Below are 18,321 nucleotides of genomic sequence, written 5' to 3'. Positions count from 1 at the left end.
CTTGATCGATAAAAACTTTGACATACTAGCATAAAGTCATAAGTTCAAATCTCATTTTCATCACTGGGCAACATTTTGACGCAGACAAATGGGTATAAAAATGAATTTGCACCACAACATAATAAAGAACACTCATATATTCCAGAGAAAATCTAACCTTTATGAGAGTCATGTGAAATTATTATGGGAAGAGATGGAATGCCAGTTTCACCATCTTGTGCACATGGTGTACAACACCCTTCCACATGGAATAATGCACTACGGATACAGTCTCACAGCCTAAGCAACAGATACAACAAAAGGCATCATGTCTATCAAGATAGAGAAGCAGCTTATATTACGGCCCCGAACTGATCGCAAAAGAGCTACAACAAACTAATTCACCATAGAAATTAGTCGCCGGGAGAGCTTACTTGATACATCGACAGATAACCTTTTATTCCTCAGCATCTGATGACTGAAGGAAGACGTACAAACACAGAAGAATATGTACACTGATCTGCCGTGCCAACCTTTCCCTCGTGCCAAACCTTATCGTGCAGAGCAGAGGTGAGTTCATCTCTGAGAAGTTCTCTGACCATGAATCACCATCATCGAGTGACACCCTCAGACTGTTACACATGTGGACGGACCATCTCTTGTTTGTCTGGTATTGTAAGAGCTGCAGCCTGGACACTTGTGAGCCAGGACATGATATCGGACACTAGACTTCTTTCCACAGTCATTGCAGAGTATTGGGACCTAATTAAGAACCAATCTTGTCAAACCATAAACCTAAATGATATCATTGCTACACTAATATAGGGCTTACCATCTTGTTATGATATATTTCCGGCATTGGTATGGAAGCAACCTGAACATGTTTGAGCGACAGAATTAAGCATATGAAAAAAAAAATTAAAAGCAGCCAATAAATCAGCAATTGTTTTCAGAAAATTATAGGATACCTCTTGGTCAAGCTTCTTCCAGACACTGGACATATCACAAACTGATCTTGAGCAGACAGGGCAGGAGTACCTACAGCACAGCAGAGCATTCAAATCGATTATATGAAAGCTTCTATGTTTGCTGAAGCTAATGACCTTTTCTGATCACTTACTGGGAATGCTGCCTCATCTCCTTCACGCACTCCAAATGTATCGTGTGACCGCAAGGCAGAACGCTGATATCCTTCGTTGAGTCAAACAGGTACTAGCCAAATGGAACAATGATATCAGATCACGAACAAATCAGTATTGCAGTTCAAATTTATTTGATTGATCAAACATGTCTACCTCGAAGCAAACTGGACAGTTGTGGTGCATTGCTCTTTCAACACACCGATGTGAATCCATCAGCGAGTTACTATAACAACAACCTGAAACATTCATCCCAGGTGTAAAAATAACTTCAATTTACTCGATCAAGAAATAGGCATCAGCAATACCAAACCACAGAGGAAAAAAAAAAGTGTACCACATCGATCACAGTGGAAAAAATTCTCCTCACCCCCGGTTCTGTACATTTAAACAAGTGAACAGATGTAAGAAAACCGAGTCTCATACTAAAACAAAGTAGGTGACATCAAACATCATTCAACAAATCTAACCTGCAGATGCCACATCCATCACAGTGATACTGCTTCTTAGAGACCTGGCACAAAAAGGGCAAATCTCTTAAGCAGCAAGAGAGACAAAATTTGCCGCAAAGTTAAGATGAGATAGAGAATATGCTGTCTACATTTATTTCCTACACAGACCGCACTACAATTTTCCCAAAGGCCATACTGAGACTCCAAGACTTACATTGTCATCAAAGAACTTGCACTTAGCACAGAAGTATTTTCCCATGCAACCCCCGCACTCTGTGCAATATTGTTGGACCTGATAGAGCTCCAATTCAGTAACTGATCACATCAGAATTATATTGAGAAATAAACTATGAGATTAAAGTGGTTCAGATTTTGAACTCACATCTTGTTCTGTGTTGCACAGAGAGCATATAACCTGAGAAATCCAGCAAACCCAAGAAAAATAACAATCAGTGATGAATATTAAGCAATGAGAAAATGATGAATATTAGGGAAAACAAAAAAGAAAAACTATTGTAAAGAAAGTTGAGAGGGACATAAAAGGATGTGGGGAGTCTACAAAAGTATCAACCTTATCCACAAACAACCACAAGCCAACAATATCCACATTTCATCATCACAGGTAATCTCCAACATTCAAATTATTTCAGCATTAACTATTATAATTCTCATCTAAGCTAAACAAAGAGTAGAATTGAATCATAAAATCTACACAAAAAACCAAAACATCTGTGAAATGAAAACAAAAGAAAATTCCTCTCTCATCCACGAAGTAACATCACACAAACGAAATTTTTCAGAAAGGAAATGAGATATCAAAGAGGTGAAAAAAGAAGAGGATAACCAGAAGCAAACAATCAACAGACCGATTAGAGTTCCAACCTTTTGTACTTGATGGCGAGGAATCTCATGCCGATCACGCAGGTCGACCTTAAGCAAATTCTGCACAAAAACCATCAAAACTGAGACTTTTATTTGGGTCGTTCCTAATAAAATCTCGTAATACCCCGAAAGAGCATCGGTCAGGAAATCAAGAAGGCTCACTTTGGCGTCATTGTGGCAATGCCGGCAATCAAACACCTCGCCGCAGCACGGCGCCCTAATCTTGCATCTCCTCCTGTAGTGCGAGCAGCTGTTCCACCAAACAATGACATTGCAGCCACAAATCAGAACCTGGCATTACCTGTTCAGAACCAAGAAGAGGGATCGGGACGAAAGAAACCCACCCGTACTGCCCGGCTCCCAATTCCATCTTTTTCCGCGATTGCTCAAAGATTGCTATCCTTACTTGCGTCACAACCTGAAACAAACAAAAAGAGAAAGGACTCAGAAACCGAAGCAGAAGAAACGAGATTCGACCCACGAAACAGATCCGAGATGGCAAATTTCGTTTACAGCTCCCTCTTTTCGGTCACCTATTAATCCACGCCCATCAATTGACGATAGAGAGAAACGAGCAAGGGAGGTTCTATTATGATCATTTCGGGGGAAAGGAGAAGGTAAAGAAAGCAAAGACAGAATCGAGGTAGGGAACAATTACCAGTCCGGTGCAATGAAGCTATACTATCGGGGAGGAACTAAGAAAGGGAAGAGAACAGAGCTGTTGACATTGATTTCGGAGGTGGCACGATATATAAACGCTACATAGAAAAGATACATATCTGTGGGCGGGTGGGCGCGTGGGTCGTGGTGAGACTCGAGGAGCGAGAGGATAATGACGGGGGAGGCAGAGCCACGTTGGTTACGTGCAGGCGGATGTAGCGAAGGCGGCCGCCACCCCGTGTCCCGTAGCAGAAATCGTGGCCTGGTTCGGACGAAAAGATTGAACCCCCAAAAGCATATCTCAAAGGATCAAACGAGTCGGTAATTATCTTTTATTAGAAATTATCTAAAATTTTTATTACATCAATAGACGTACAATAATACACGAATTAATTTAAATATCTTTAAAAAATTATTTTAGAATATACGCGCAACAAAGTCAAATTACGGGCTTTGAAAGGGGCAGGTGATGGGGTGGTGGGGACAGAGAGAGAGAGAGAGAGAGATGGAAGATGCCTCCTCATCCCAAGTTGCGGGGGCCACCAAGAGTCCACAGATTAGTAACATCGTCAGCACCTTATTCCCAAACTCCTGATTGTAATCCGTCGAGGATGACGTCGGTCGGAGCGGTTGCTTCGCATAGATGCCTTGGATGGCTTCCGAGACTGAATGATCGCATGTCGACTTGATTTTTCTACTATTAACGTAGATCCGATCCGTTAAGTCGACGAGCCTGTGCGCAACAGGTGCTCGTGACTGACGGATGGATCTCCAGCACCCAAGTGTGCGTCACGATCAGTGCAATTTCGTCAGAAATCGTGTCCACCATCATCCTATCTTCGTGGGCCAAGTGAGGCCCAACTATCCGTCTTCTACGGATTGGGCCGCGAACAGCTTTGTTCTCGTGACCCGTAAACCGGTCGGCCGAAGTATGCCCAATCGCCCTCCTCGGCTAATTCTCACGCATCACAAAGCAACGTACTCACAAAGACGCTGCTCACTTATCGGCGAGTCCAAAGGCTCGTGTCTCCCATTGTTATCGGCTTCTATTCTCCAAAGAATAAGCTTCCTCAAACGTTGGATGTACAAGTGACACAAAGATAGAGAGAGAGAGAGAGAGAGAGAGAGTAGGTACGAGGTCTTTGGCTTTGGAAGATGCGTTCAGACCCCACTTGTCCATTCTAATACATCACATGACATCCGACACTAATGAACTCATCTTCAGATCCAAGTGGTAGAGAACAATTAAGTTCAACAAAGCTACCTGCTCCTTACTTCCACTCCAAGACATCTATCCCAATGATTTAGGATCTCACCACAAGTTATATTTCTGATGAACGAGTGAGATATATGTATGTATGGATTTTAAACACTGTGATGTCATAACATGCATGTCTTTGGCACAAAAACACCCACCGGCTTAATGTCCAAGACAGATAGCAACACCTGTGGCCACTATACGCCTCTTCTGGCTCTCTTGGAAGGGAAGCATCGAGGTTGGATAATTAGGAGAGGGAAGAACGCATGTGATCATGCAAGAGAGGTGGTGATCGGTACCCATCAACTTAGGAACTGGTCTTATAATAAAGAGGGGAGAGGTGTCGTTGACTTCGCTGCTCAGGTTGATGCCAACAAAGACGAACAACATCTTTACTAACGAAACCAGCAAACATCTAACCTATTTAGAATGCAATCTCTCTATGATATTACAATTATCAACCCAAACCTGCATAGTTTCCAATAATAACATCGGGTTCAGGAAAATACATGCCACATCGATCATCCGAGCACGTCGATCGCACACCACAAAGTGCAGCGGCATGACGCTACAAACTGGATCTCACCCAAGATATAATAGCATGCTTGCTCCCTTAATTACAGTAAGCTAGTAAGAGTTTAGTATCTTCCACATTGGGCGATGTCTGCCAACAACCAGTACAGGAGAGTCTCTGTCATTAAATATCGCTTAGGTGAGGATCGAGTGAGATCACTGGTTGCAAGTTGAGAGGAGAGGAGAGAGAGGGATCCATCAACTGATGTCTTTGCTGGCAAAATAATGTTGCTGAAACTTTCATGCCTCACACAAAGAACAAAACATTAATCTGCTTAGCTTTGCTCATCACCTCCGCCTCACAGTAGGAACATGCATCACACATCTAACCAGCTATATAAATTATGTGTCCGTCATCGTTACCAACAAACCGTCCAGTTGTTTGAAGCCATGAATCCTGTGGCAAGCTATTCTAAAGTCACGGAGTCCTCCTTCCCGATCCAATCATGGAAGAGAGAGACGTGGGTGTGTGTGTGTGTGTTCGAGTGCAGTTGAGGGGCAAGTAATACTAACCAACACCTTATGGTGCTTTTCTTTATGCGTGGCTTCCATATAAATAGTTTAAATCTCTGCTAGAAATCAAGAGTCAACTACTAATTCTATGTGATATTTGAGACTGTGATATACTTTTGAGAGTGCTAATTGGTCCTTTAGTTGATCAACCACTGCAGGCAATCCAACAGCTGCAGGAACCACCTGCTACCAGTCCCCATCATCGTTAGCTCTGTTGGCTTCGAGAGGCGTGCATCGCCCATTGTATTTGCGCTGTTTACCTCAGATATATTAGATGGCTGGAAACTAAAACAAGGTAAGCTTTTAGCTAAGCAAGCCCAATTGGAACTCAGCTGCGAGCAAGCAAAGGGAGGAGGAGCGTAGTTTCCGTGTGAGCGTAGGTTCTTCACAGAGGGCATCGTCAGGTACTCCCCATCATCTCCTTTGTTGTTCTCGTTTCCTCCTCACGTTGTTACTGACCTCCACCCCATGACTTTTATGGTGCATGCCAACCTTTTGCGAGTCTCGATGTCACCATCCTTGGGCCCTGTGACAGTTTGTGCGGCCAACTCCTTCCTCCACAAAACATAGCTAAGTGAGAAGGAGAGCAAACAAGCTCCAGGATTAGGCATTTTGGTTGGTGTTGTGCAGTCCGTCCCCTCTGTCCTTTGCTATTGTTCCTCCCTTCACTCCACACCTCTCCTGTGTCCACCTAATTTTCCCTATGTTTAGTGCTGAAGGCCATGTATGTGAGCAAGTGAGGCCAAGTCATGGTTATCCTCTTACAATAATAGCAAGGGGCGGCATTTGACTCCCATCTGTGGATGTATAAATATATGCATAAAGATAGGTCTTGCAATAAGCCTTCTTATTGTTTTAGCACCTCCACTCACTCTCTCTAGTTTCCTCCACCTCTTCCTCTCGTTCTAAGGGAGATGGAAACTCCGGAGGAAGCCACGGCTTATTCCAACAACAGCGACAGCGCATCCAATGATGAATTCGTTCATGCAGTAGTTAAGGGCAAGCGCACCAAGCGCCAGAGGACACAGCCGCCGCCTGTGCTGTCCATGGCTGTCGCCGACTCGCTATCGGCCTCCTCGGCCGAGGCCGCCTCTGGGACCGTCACCGAGGAGGAGGAGGACATGGCCAACTGTCTCATCCTTCTCGCCCAGGGCCGAACGTTGGACGCCGGGCCCAATCTAGAAGAGCAGAAGGTCGATGCCGGCGGTGTTGTCGCCGGCGGCAGCGGGTCCGAGAGGTTTACCAGCCGAAGACTCGCGGAGGGGGCCACGACGACCAACGGCAAGGCTGGAATTTACGTGTATGAGTGCAAGACATGCAATAAATGCTTCCCGTCGTTCCAGGCGCTCGGCGGACATCGGACCAGCCACAGGAAGACCAAGCTAGCCGCCGGGACGACCGCGGAGGAGAAGAAGCTGGCGGCCGGCGACGATATCCTTCAAATCAGTATGAATTCCTTCTCAAAGTCGATCGCGGGCAGTGGGCAGACGAACACGAAGCCGAAGGTCCACGAGTGCTCGATATGCGGATCAGAGTTCAGCTCCGGTCAGGCGCTCGGAGGCCACATGAGGCGGCACAAGCCGCTGGGCGCCGCAGACAGCCAAGAAGCCAAGAAGGACAAGAGCTTTCTTTCGTTGGATCTGAACCTCCCCGCTCCCGCAGACGACGGGCTCCAGAGGCCGCCTTCGCCGACGCTCTCATTGGCCAGCAAGCGCCCGCTCATCTTCCGGGCGTCGGCATCGGCCTTGGTGGTCGACTGCCATTACTAACGCCACCGCGTTGACCAACGAAAGGCAAAATATGTCCATTATCACAATTCTTTCTTTACTTTTGACTGATTACAATTTGGGTTGTTGTGGCTTCTGTGAACAATTCATCCTTGTTTCTTCACGACTTCATACCGATTAATGGTTCTCTGAATTCTTTTCTTTGATGTACATGGCACTAATTAAGAAGAGATATGCTTGACATCTGTGGATTGAGAGATTGATGACATTGCGGTGACGTAAAGGTGAACAGTCTCTTGTTTTCTTCTCTCCCTTTCGAAGAGTCGCTGAGTAGTTCACCCTACCTTGAGCTTGTCTCGTTTGTAAGACAATTAATCCCTGTCGAGAGATGCCGAGGGCAGACGTGAGTTAGATAACCAGTGAGGCCAGGCCAATGTGTCACACACTGCTTTCGTTCCAGAAAGTCCAAGAACTGCACCCAGGAGCTGAGTTGATCAAGCCAGAAATGAATGAGCTGTGTCTTCCAGGTTTAGATGGCGAGGGGGAGGAGGTGTTTGACAATGGAACATGGTCGGTTGGGCTGCTGCCGTTCATAATCCATCTACACCTATGATCGACAGCTATAATAGTGTGCACTGCCCTCTAGTTTATCTCGAAAGGTCCTTCGAGTGGTGGCACCAAAAGTGCAGCTAAGCAACCAGTTGTGGCGGCGTAAAGCTTTTGTGTGCTTCGCACTCTCACCAAAGGCGAACACTAATCTATTAGGTTTTCTTGGCAGATACGGAACAGCTGCGACTGCACCCGTTGGAAATCGTCGGGCGCTATATGTTGCCCTTTGCGTTTACTTTTAGTGACAGCAATAAAGAAACAAAAATAAATATGATTATGCTTCATAAACGCAAATAAATTTCTTGGATAGAATATCTCATATATTTATATAGGAAAACTTTGCATTCATAATCGCATAAAAGTCAATTGAATTCGCTTCTAATTCTACATCAAATAGACGATTAAAATTTATTCCAAAATTAAAAATGGTAAATGTGTTGAGAGTAGACAAAGAGAACCCAGTTTTCATCCAACTGGAAACGCAAGGAGGATAAAACGTTTTGACTTTGACTTAACGGGGCCCACCCTAAAAAGAGTGGGATACCCTCCAAAAATTGGCGTATGCTGCTTAATGTGGCGAGCACACGGTATTCTTTAGTAAAAGGCGAAAGAATAGTTCGCTTTGTGCTCACCACGCAGCTGCGTGAGTTGCGTCTGGAAGAAGCCCATGTTATAGACACACCATTGGCCTGTGCACCAGCTTGGTTAATCGATATGGGACTAAAGCTCCGAGCCGGCCTCACTTTTCCGACTTCCCTCTTCTTCCCCAACCTACTAATCATTTGAGCATCGAATCACAATCTCATGCGTTGAGTATAAATTTCTGTATTCGTTCCGCTTTGTTGCTCTGTTATTTGCCGATGATGAGATTAAATCGTCAGGATTAGAAGTTCCCTTCGCCGTATGACTCTCAAAGTTTGCCCATTGTGTATTCCGACAACGTAGCAAGTCACTGTTGGTGGTTTTACCTAATTTCAATGTCTAACCCCATTCGATACGCTCTCTCCGACGCACATTGGATGGGGTTGGTGGCTGAATGGTTCACTGTCACGATTTGGTCTTGTTGGTGTTCAAAGAGTTCCGAAACGAACCAATTGGCCACTTAATCTGACTAAACATAAGAGAGTACAAAAAGATCGACATTGACTTATTGGGGCTCAAATCTTAACCAAAAAGGAACCCTTCAAAAATTAGCGTACACTGTTTTATGTGGCAAGCACACGGTATTCTTTAGTAAAAGGCGAAAGAATAGCTCGCTCTGTGCTCACCACGAAGCTGCGTAACTGTTCCTGGCCTGAAGCCCATGTTTATATACAACCATTGAGCCTTCCACCTGCTTGCTTAAGCGATGTGGGACTACAGCCCCAAGCGGTCCCAACCGACTTATCTCATGCATTATTGCTCGAATATCAATTTCGCCTTTCCTGTTTGGTTTTCTTCTGTTCACTCCGCTTTATTGCTCCGTTATGCTTTTGTTGCCAATGAATCAATGCATGAAGTCATTGGAGATCTTTCTACTCCGAATACTCGTGTCACTCATGATCATACTGAATCGAAAGGATTACAGGTTTTTCTACAGTTTAGTGTCTACTTCTGCAACACAGCAAGTCACTATTGGTGGTCATTTTTATAATAAGTTCTCTCCAATTCAGACTGGCTGCGGATTGTAGTCAACTTAGACGAACAAAGGTGTGAATGTCATTTGATTTTGTAATGAGATATAGCTAATACTATATGTCGTCCCCTAAACGACTCGCTTCAGACAATGACAGAGCTAAACTCATGAAAATTGTTGATCTCTACATTATTTATTAGTGTTTTTTTTCTTTTTTCTGACGAAAGGGATTTGGTTATTTATAGGTATGAGAACATCATCTTATCATGATTTAACTCTTATTCGAAAATACTCAATAGACTTCTACAATGCAATACTACCCATCTCGCCTAAAGCTAACGATGCATTCATGCAACCCACCATCCTCCTATCTTGTAAGAAAGACAACAGTTAACTCCTTTGGGCACAATCAATCATGTTCACGTCGATCGACATCCTGTTGAATTCTAACGAAATTTACAAGATTATAGATAACCCTCGATGTGGCTCAGATTATAGATAACACTTTCCTTGTGGCTCCGTTTAGTTAAATGATCATGGTGTTTGCCAACTGCCGAAGTCACCGTAGAGATGGTGTCACGTCATTGGTCTTTTACTTATGTTGGGCTTTATATATATTGATTTTATTCTTTCGATTGAGACATTCAACGACATGAGACCGCCAAATTGGATCTATAATTTAGTCGGAGAAAACATCTGTGTTAATGGTGGCGAGTGCAACTGATCATACATCATCGAGGCAAAGCATTACATTATTATATGGAAAGACATATGTATATTATATATCAATGAAATATATGAACGTAGGAATGTTAGAAAGATGGTGTAGAAGCAAAGAATGATTGATTATCCTTGCAAAATGGTACGTACCTAATGATATACTGGAAGTTGAAAATGGTGGGAATGGTCGGATCAAGTCAGGTCATTATGTGTAATAGATGGTGATGAGAGATATGATATCCGAATCAACCCGATTTGATTCAAACCCAAGTACATAAAAAGTCCTCTAACGTGACTGATGGAGTTTGGAGGCTCGCTTGATGCTTTATTTATATGAAGACCAAAATTGGATGGGTTTCATGACCTCTTTGATACTTAAGTTAATTTATAAATAAAAAATAAAAATAATAATTTGTATTAGGCTAATGTTCACGTGGCTCAATTGTTAACTAGGGCCTTGTCCTTCTCGTGTTGACTATATTGTTATATGTCGAGCCATGATTAGGTAAGTATTTTTTTCTATTATTTGTCTCTCCCTAAGACTTACTTTGAAAGTTCTCTCGAAGAGGTTCGGAAGTGTGGCCATATGTTGGCTCAACATATGGGTAACTAGTGTATCGAGTGACCACTGTTGATGCTTGACCTGAAGAGAATGTATCGAGCAACCTTCGATGCTTTACTTGAGAATGACACATCAGACAACTTTTGAAGCTTTGCCTGAAAAAGGCACATCAAGCAACCTCTTATGTCTTGCTAGAGAAGGATATATCAAGCATATTTTGGTGCTTAGCCTAAGAAGAGCATATCAAGAATATTTTAATGCTTAGCCCGAGAATAATATATCGGGTGCATTTGGATACTTAGCTCGAGAAGAATAGATCAAACGTATTTGAATGCTTAGCATAAGGAGGGTACATCAGGTTCACTTTGATGCTTAGCCTCAAAAGAATGTACTGGGCAATAGAGGAGACGATATCACCCAAACCACTTTGATAGGTTATATTGAGTAGTCAAGAGATGACACTACTCGAACTATTAGTACTATTAAGAAACTTATGTTGGGAGGTAGAGTATCTTGGTTGATTAGTCTATCTATTCGCTTCGGATGATGAAGGGTGGATGTGCCTTATTAGTTGATCACTATCTTTTAGTACCTGAGTTTAAAAGTTTCTAGTGTAACTTTATCCAAGTTTCTACTAGTAATTCTTGGTGTCATCATCATTAGACTCTCATACCACATCTTCAATTCCCCATTGACGATCTCTGTGATGCCAACTACCTAGGGTAGGGGTGTCATGTAGGTCTCCATCTTGGTATTACTAGTTACAAGTGTCATGCTAGCCAATCATATGAGTGATGATACCTGTAATATACTGAATAATTTTTGTTGTTATTATTATTATAGATTTTTTCACTTTATATTGGATGATGAATATATTATGATGTCCTTAGATCTGTGCAATGAGAATTGGATCATAATGAGATCATGATAATGAAACCAATTCGTCTTTAAACATAAACCTTAAATATTTCCGGTCATAAGTTACTCGAGAGGGATATCAAGATAACTGGATAGACCGATATATTATATACCCATTCATATGATGGAGATAGTTGGTCTCATAGCTACTTGTGTGGAGATACTAGGAATATAGTGCAGGTGCTTATTAGAGAGTGAGTTCACTAAATGATCTACTTACGGAATATTGGATAGTTAATAATACTTCATCGTCAGATAACGATTCTGTAATCCTAATTGTGTATTTAGTCCTTAGACTTCAAACGCCAAGAATGCATTGTTTGAGTACTTCATTTTTTGATACCAAACCTATAGATCTGGATGTTCCGGATCTAGTACAAACGGTCATTAGGAATGATAGCCAACCTTACGAAGGTAATTGGGTGTCAATAGAGAATCATCCACTCTCGGTATCATGATAGAAATATCTCATATGTTCTCACTCTTATGGACATGGTCAGAAGTATAATAAATTATTATTCTATACCTTAGTCAATATGGGGTGAAGCTCTTTGGATAGTTATGTATATCTTAAATAAGATTTCTAGTAAATCAATTCCATCGATTCTATTTATATTATAAAATGATTAAAAATTTAATTTGAGAAATCTACATATTTAGGATTATCCTACAAAGATAAATCTTCAATTCACATGAAAGAAAATTAAATCCAATAACTATTTTTATGTATTTTATTAGTTATCTAAAAAAAATTAAAGAGTTATAAATTATATTGTCCTAATCATAGTACATGAATAGTAGAATATAGTAATATAAGATTCTTAGAAAATGATAAAATTAGTGCGAGTAAAAAAATTTTAAAAATTAATTTTGATATAGAGGATATACTTGATACTCTTTTATCATTTTCTATTCGAGATGTTATTGTTTCTCAAATCACTGAATGAAATATTGAGTGTGAATAATAAAATAATATTAATAAATTCACACATGATGTTGATGTCACTACTAATGATCTTATAAAACAATCACAACTTGTAGTTTTGAAAAGATTTCAAAGGGGAAGATATGTAATTTTTTATGATTATGTGATGTATCTACATGAATCAAATTATGATATAGGAATAAAAAATGATTCTAATATAATGATTCTGAAAGATGATATGATACAATAATATTTCTTAATCGGGATCCAAATGAGATAATCTAAATTAAACAACTTAAAGGATTCATAGAAAATGGAAAGAAAAATTAGGTTTGTAAACTTAGAAAATGTATTTATGATCTTAAATAAGCTTCCAAACAATAATATACAAAGTTTTATAATACTATTACTTTTTTCATATTTAAAAAATACTATTGATATATATATATATATATATATATATATATATATATATATATATATATATATATATATATATATGAAAGTCAATAGGAATAAGTTTATTATATCAGTCTTATATGTAGATAATATTTTGCTTGGTAATAGGAATTTTAGTTTATTACATAAAAATAAGATGTTTCACATTAGAAATTTTTAATACCATTGATATGAATGAGATAGCTTATATTATTGCTATTAAGATATTCAAGTATAGATTTTAATGATTATATAAGAAAGAATATATTGATCAAATCTTTGATATATTTGATATACAATCAAAACCAATGTAAAAAAATGACATAAAAATGAATCAAATGAAGGATATTTTTTTGCACATGCAGTTGGAAGTCGATTATATACTCAAGCTTGTATAAAATAATATATTAGTTTTGTAGTAAAAATGATGGGTAGATACCAAAACAACCTAAGACTATAACATTGAAAAGAAGAGTTGAAATTGATGGATTAGAATGGTGTTTGGTAACTTATTAAATTATCTAATAAATATAAACTAGTAAGTTGCAAATGAGTCTTGAAAATAAAATGTGATGGGACTTGAAAATAAAATGTGACTTAAGGGATAATATCGAATGATAAAGTTATATTTCTGACCAAAGGTTTTTCTCAAAAAGAAGTTATCGATTACATTGAGATATTTTCTTTAGTTTTTAAAAGAGACTTATTGAGGATCGTTATAACATTAGTAGCTTATTATAATTATAAGTTTCACTATATAATATGAAAATAATATTTCTTAATCGAGATCCAAATGAGAAAATCTACATTAAACAACTTAAAGGATTAGTAGAAAATGGAAAGAAAATTTGGGTTTGCAAACTTGGAAAATGTATTTATGGTCTTAAATAAGCTTCTAAACAATAATATACAAAGTTTTATAACACTATTACTTTCTTCATATTTAAAAAAATACTATTGATATATATATATATATATATATATATATATATATATATATATATATATATATATATATATATATATATATATATAGGAAAGTCAATAGGAGTAAGTTTATTATATCAGTCTTATATGTGGATAATATTTTGCTTGGTAATAGTAATTTTTAATATCGTTGATATGAATGAGATAGCTTATATTATTATTATTAAGATATTCAAGTATAGATTTTAATGATTATTAGGACTATATAAGAAAAATATAAGATATTTGATATACAGTCAAAACTAGTGTACAAAAAATGACATGAAAATAAATCAAATGAAGGATATTTTTCTACATGTGCAGTTGAAAGTCGATTATATACTCAAGCTTGTACAAAATCATATATCAGTTTTGCAGTAAGAATGATATGTAGATATCAAAACAATCCAAGAATGTAACATTGAAAAGATATAAAGAAAATGATGAAATATATATAGAGAATGAAAGACTATAATGCTTAATAAAGAAGATCAAATCAACTTAAAGTAATAGGATATTTAGATATTGATTTTATAAATTATCATGATAGTAGGAAGTCCACATCATAATTTTTATTCATGTTAATTGGAGGGGCAATTTTTTGAAAAAAATACAAAACAATTCTTTATTGCATCTTCAATAATGAAAGCTGAATTTATAATATGCTTTGATGTTATAAATCAAGCTTTATAGTTTTAAAATTTTATCTTAAGGCTCGGTGTGGTTGACTCAATTATTAGGTCGCTAAAGATATTTTATGATAACATTGTAATAGTTTTCTTTTCTATAATATTAAGTACTATAGTAGTTCTGAGCATATCAAAATAAAGTATTTGGTGATTAGAGAAAGAATCCAGATAAAATAATTATTAATTGAGAACCTAAACTATTGTTGATCCATTTGCTAAAGTTTTACAATCTAAAATATTTAAAAAGCATATTCTTAGAATAAAGCTTATGAATAAGTTATAAATTATATGACGATACATATTTAAATGAATATTATTATTAATATTTTATTTTAAAATTAAAGTTATTTATTTTTACTATCCTGTTTATATTTATATTTATGCATATTATAGTTGAATGTAATGATAAGATTGTCTTAACAATATAAATTATAGGGGCCATTATAAACTATATTAGAAAAAATTATCAATATTATGATACATAAAAGGGACTATGACATTAATGACATAAAAGGGACTTTGTATAGTTAGTTGGATTTAATGAAGCATTATTGTTTATACTGAACTTGTTGACTTGTTTTAAAATTAATAGCCATGTATAATATATATTTTAAAATTTTTAAAATCTAACTAAGTAAATTTATTTTTAAAATAAACTTTTATTTTATTTATTTTAATTTTAAATTTTTTTATATTTTATCAATTAATGTGCTAAGTTGAAGAATGTTAGATTATGAGGTCCTATTTAATTAAGTTAGATGTATCATAAATCTGATTAGATTCTGATTATGATTATTAAATAATAAAAAGGAAGTCCAGGATTCCTCATGAGATTAAATTGATGGGAGAGACTCTCATACTTCTTTATTCTAGATCCTTAGCTCTTATATATCGATAGACATGACCTCTTATAGATTACATACAATACGAGATTTATTCTCAATCTCCATCAATTCTTATTATATCGCTTATAGTGATTTTTTGAATGGTAAAAAGTAGGAAGATAGTAAGTTTAGTTCTTTTTGTAGATCGGTGTCGTTATAACTTTTGAATCAAATGATGATGCATTTGCATATCATATAAATATTTTTTGAATGATATGTAAACCCAATCTCGATCTATTGTTATTTAATTTTTATTCTGATATTAATTTTTTTTACATAATAATAACATAGTTATAGTTTTTATACTTTAAAAAAACACATTATCGCTTAATTTGAGGTGAAGATGCCAAGAAATCCTCGTCGTTGCCCGATCTAGCCCATGTTGGACGATGGAAACCCATCATCGATCTGTTGTAGGGTGTCAAGATGCCCGTATCTAAGTGGTGGAACAAGTTGAGGCATGAAACGTTGCAACTGCAAGCTTGTGGAGTACTCCTTGGCCATGCTTTGTCTCTCATCGATGGATGGCAGGTTATGTGGATCAGGCATCTCTACCTACGATATGGGTCAAACACCCCAAGTCCCCAACACCTTTGTGAATGGCTAGTTGGTGATGCGAGCCCAACACGTGGCTTGCATATAAGTAGTTGATGATGTGGGTCAGACATAACCACATAGTGCTTCACTTTCTAAAGCTCAATTGATGCAGATGGTCTTTGATGATGTTGTCGTGTTGTATCTCATCGAGATCTGGAATACCATGACTCGTAAGCTCTTGTGGTTGTATTGCAATGTTGAGATGCTGATGCTCTTTATCGGCATTATCATTCCAAATCACCCTTGCATCTTTTTTATGCGTGCTGTTGTCTGTCCAGAGCATGTCGAAGTGTTGATGCATCTTGTTGACTCCATCGAGTTCATTTACTACAAGGCTATCGAAGTGCCCACATCGAGTGTAAAAGATTGGTTCAGTCAATTTGGCATGGTGTTACCGAGATGCTCATGCTCATTTCGGGCGATAGAGGTTAGGTCTCAACTAATTTAGTATAGTGTCACATAGATATCCACTTCGAGAGAAGGTTGGGTCTTCATCGATATGGCATACTGTTGGGAAGGTGCCACTTTCTTGAATGGTCAAGCTACTACTGTATGTGAAAGATTTTTTAGATCCCTTGTGTGTCAAGGATTTTCTGTGAGGGACACAATAGACACTTCAGATGTGTCACATGTTAGATACACTTATGTTTACAAAGGATGTATTAGATGTTAGGATGTTTTTTGACCATGAAGGACACATTAGACGTTTAGAATGCTTTTGTTTGCAAAGGACTCATCGTGCATTGGAGACACCGATGTTTATAAATGACATGTTGGAAGTCAATATACTTTCATCATCAAAAGATGCATCATGTGTTAGAGATGCTTATGCCCGCAAAGGATACTTAGATATTAGCATGCTTTTATTTGTAAGTGATGCATCAAATACTTTTGTCCATGAAAGAAGCATCAAATGTTTTGGATGCTTTTGTTCGTAAAGGATAGATCATGTGTCGAAGATACTTATATCCACAAAGAACACATTGGATGTTGAAATATTTTCATTTGCAAAGGACATATCAGACACTTTGGATGTTTTTGTTCATGAAAAATGTATTATGCTGAGGTGTATCAGGAACTGTCATCTCATGTTGGATCCCATATGACCTGTAATAATCATTAAATAATCATGTATACTCATCACCATTATCTGATCTTATGTATTTCAATTGTCTTTCTGTCTCCCTGTCAACCCTAGCATGAGATCTTTGAAGACATTAATAACCTGATCTTTGGTCTTCAAAGCATAAGCCCAAACTTTCCTGGAAAAATCATGAAAGATTTTTTAATGAAACTTTCCTGGAAGACATTAATAACCTGATCTTTGGGAAGGTGCCACTTTCTTGAATGGTCAAGCTACTACTGTATGTGAAAGATTTTTTAGATCTCTTGTGTGTCAAGGATTATCTGTGAGGGACACAACAGACACTTCAGATGTGTCACATGTTAGATATACTTATCATATTAGATACACTTATGTTCACAAAGGATGCATTGGATGCTAGGATGCTTTTTATCATGAAAGACATGTTAGACGCTTAGAATGCTTTTGTTTGCAAAGGACTCGTCGTGCATTGGAGACACCGATGTTTATAAACGACATGTTAGAAGTCAATATGCTTTTATCATCAAAAGATATCATATGTTAGAGATACTTAGATATTTGCATGCTTTTATTTGTGAGTGATTATGCTTCATAAACGCAAATAAATTTCTTGGATAAAATATCTCATATTTATATAGGAAAACTTTGCATTCATAATCGCATAAAAGTCAATTGAATTCGCTTCTAATTCTACATCAAATAGACGATTAAAATTTATTCCAAAATTAAAAATCGTAAATGCGTTAAGAGTAGACAAAGAGATCCCAGCATTCATCCAACTCGAAACCCAAGGAGGATAAAACGTTTTGACTTTGACTTAACGGGGCCCACCCTAAAAAGAGTGAGATACCCTCCAAAAATTGGCGTATGCTGCTTAAGGTGGCGAGCACACGGTATTCTTTAGTAAAAGGCGAAAGAATAGTTCGCTTTGTGCTCACCACGCAGCTGTGTGAGTTGCGTCTGGAAGAAGCCCATGTTATAGACACACCATTGGCCCGTGCACCAGCTTGGTTAAGCGATATGGGACTAAAGCTCCGAGCCGGCCTCACTTTTCCCACTTCCCTCTCTTCCCCAACCTACTAATCATTTGAGCATCGAATTAGAAGTTCC

General features: G+C 38.0%; 2 protein-coding genes and 3 non-coding genes across 6 annotated transcripts; 1 reads left to right on the top strand and 4 right to left on the bottom strand.

The window, feature by feature from the left end:
• Positions 1 to 119: 119 nt before the first annotated feature.
• On the bottom strand, positions 120 to 3,234 carry LOC135644866 (E3 ubiquitin-protein ligase RZFP34-like). Of its 2 annotated transcripts, none has more exons than XM_065162804.1 (13): positions 3,111 to 3,234; positions 2,797 to 2,870; positions 2,615 to 2,702; positions 2,453 to 2,512; positions 1,953 to 1,985; positions 1,785 to 1,862; positions 1,589 to 1,632; positions 1,456 to 1,496; positions 1,275 to 1,357; positions 1,100 to 1,191; positions 948 to 1,017; positions 812 to 853; positions 120 to 741 (listed from the first exon to the last, which is right to left on the bottom strand). In XM_065162804.1, the coding sequence occupies exons 2-13, from the start codon at positions 2,820 to 2,822 to the stop codon at positions 607 to 609; spliced, it is 792 nt and encodes a 263-aa protein (XP_065018876.1). In that variant the 5' UTR covers positions 2,823 to 2,870; positions 3,111 to 3,234; the 3' UTR covers positions 120 to 606. The 2 variants fall into 2 exon arrangements, with proteins under 2 accessions (XP_065018876.1, XP_065018877.1); XM_065162805.1 differs by lacking the exon at positions 3,111 to 3,234 and adding an exon at positions 2,986 to 3,070.
• Positions 3,235 to 5,713: 2,479 nt separating this feature from the next.
• Positions 5,714 to 7,376, top strand: LOC103993132 (zinc finger protein ZAT5-like). Its single transcript, XM_009413087.3, has one exon. The coding sequence runs from the start codon at positions 6,371 to 6,373 to the stop codon at positions 7,223 to 7,225; it is 855 nt and encodes a 284-aa protein (XP_009411362.2). The 5' UTR covers positions 5,714 to 6,370; the 3' UTR covers positions 7,226 to 7,376.
• Positions 7,377 to 8,312: 936 nt separating this feature from the next.
• LOC135647802 (U5 spliceosomal RNA) lies at positions 8,313 to 8,433 on the bottom strand. The gene has a single exon (XR_010500499.1). It is a non-coding gene; the product is annotated as a U5 spliceosomal RNA (small nuclear RNA).
• A 518-nt stretch (positions 8,434 to 8,951) lies between these two features.
• Positions 8,952 to 9,069, bottom strand: LOC135647805 (U5 spliceosomal RNA). Its single transcript, XR_010500502.1, has one exon. It is a non-coding gene; the product is annotated as a U5 spliceosomal RNA (small nuclear RNA).
• An 8,969-nt stretch (positions 9,070 to 18,038) lies between these two features.
• On the bottom strand, positions 18,039 to 18,158 carry LOC135647803 (U5 spliceosomal RNA). Its single transcript, XR_010500500.1, has one exon. It is a non-coding gene; the product is annotated as a U5 spliceosomal RNA (small nuclear RNA).
• Positions 18,159 to 18,321: the final 163 nt, after the last annotated feature.

Source organism: Musa acuminata, chromosome BXJ3-8 (genome assembly GCF_036884655.1).
Source record: "Musa acuminata AAA Group cultivar baxijiao chromosome BXJ3-8, Cavendish_Baxijiao_AAA, whole genome shotgun sequence".
Classification (NCBI taxonomy): Eukaryota; Viridiplantae; Streptophyta; class Magnoliopsida; order Zingiberales; family Musaceae; genus Musa; species Musa acuminata.
The sequence above is the reverse complement of the archived record's forward strand: the minus strand, read 5'-3'. Positions and strand labels throughout refer to the sequence as shown.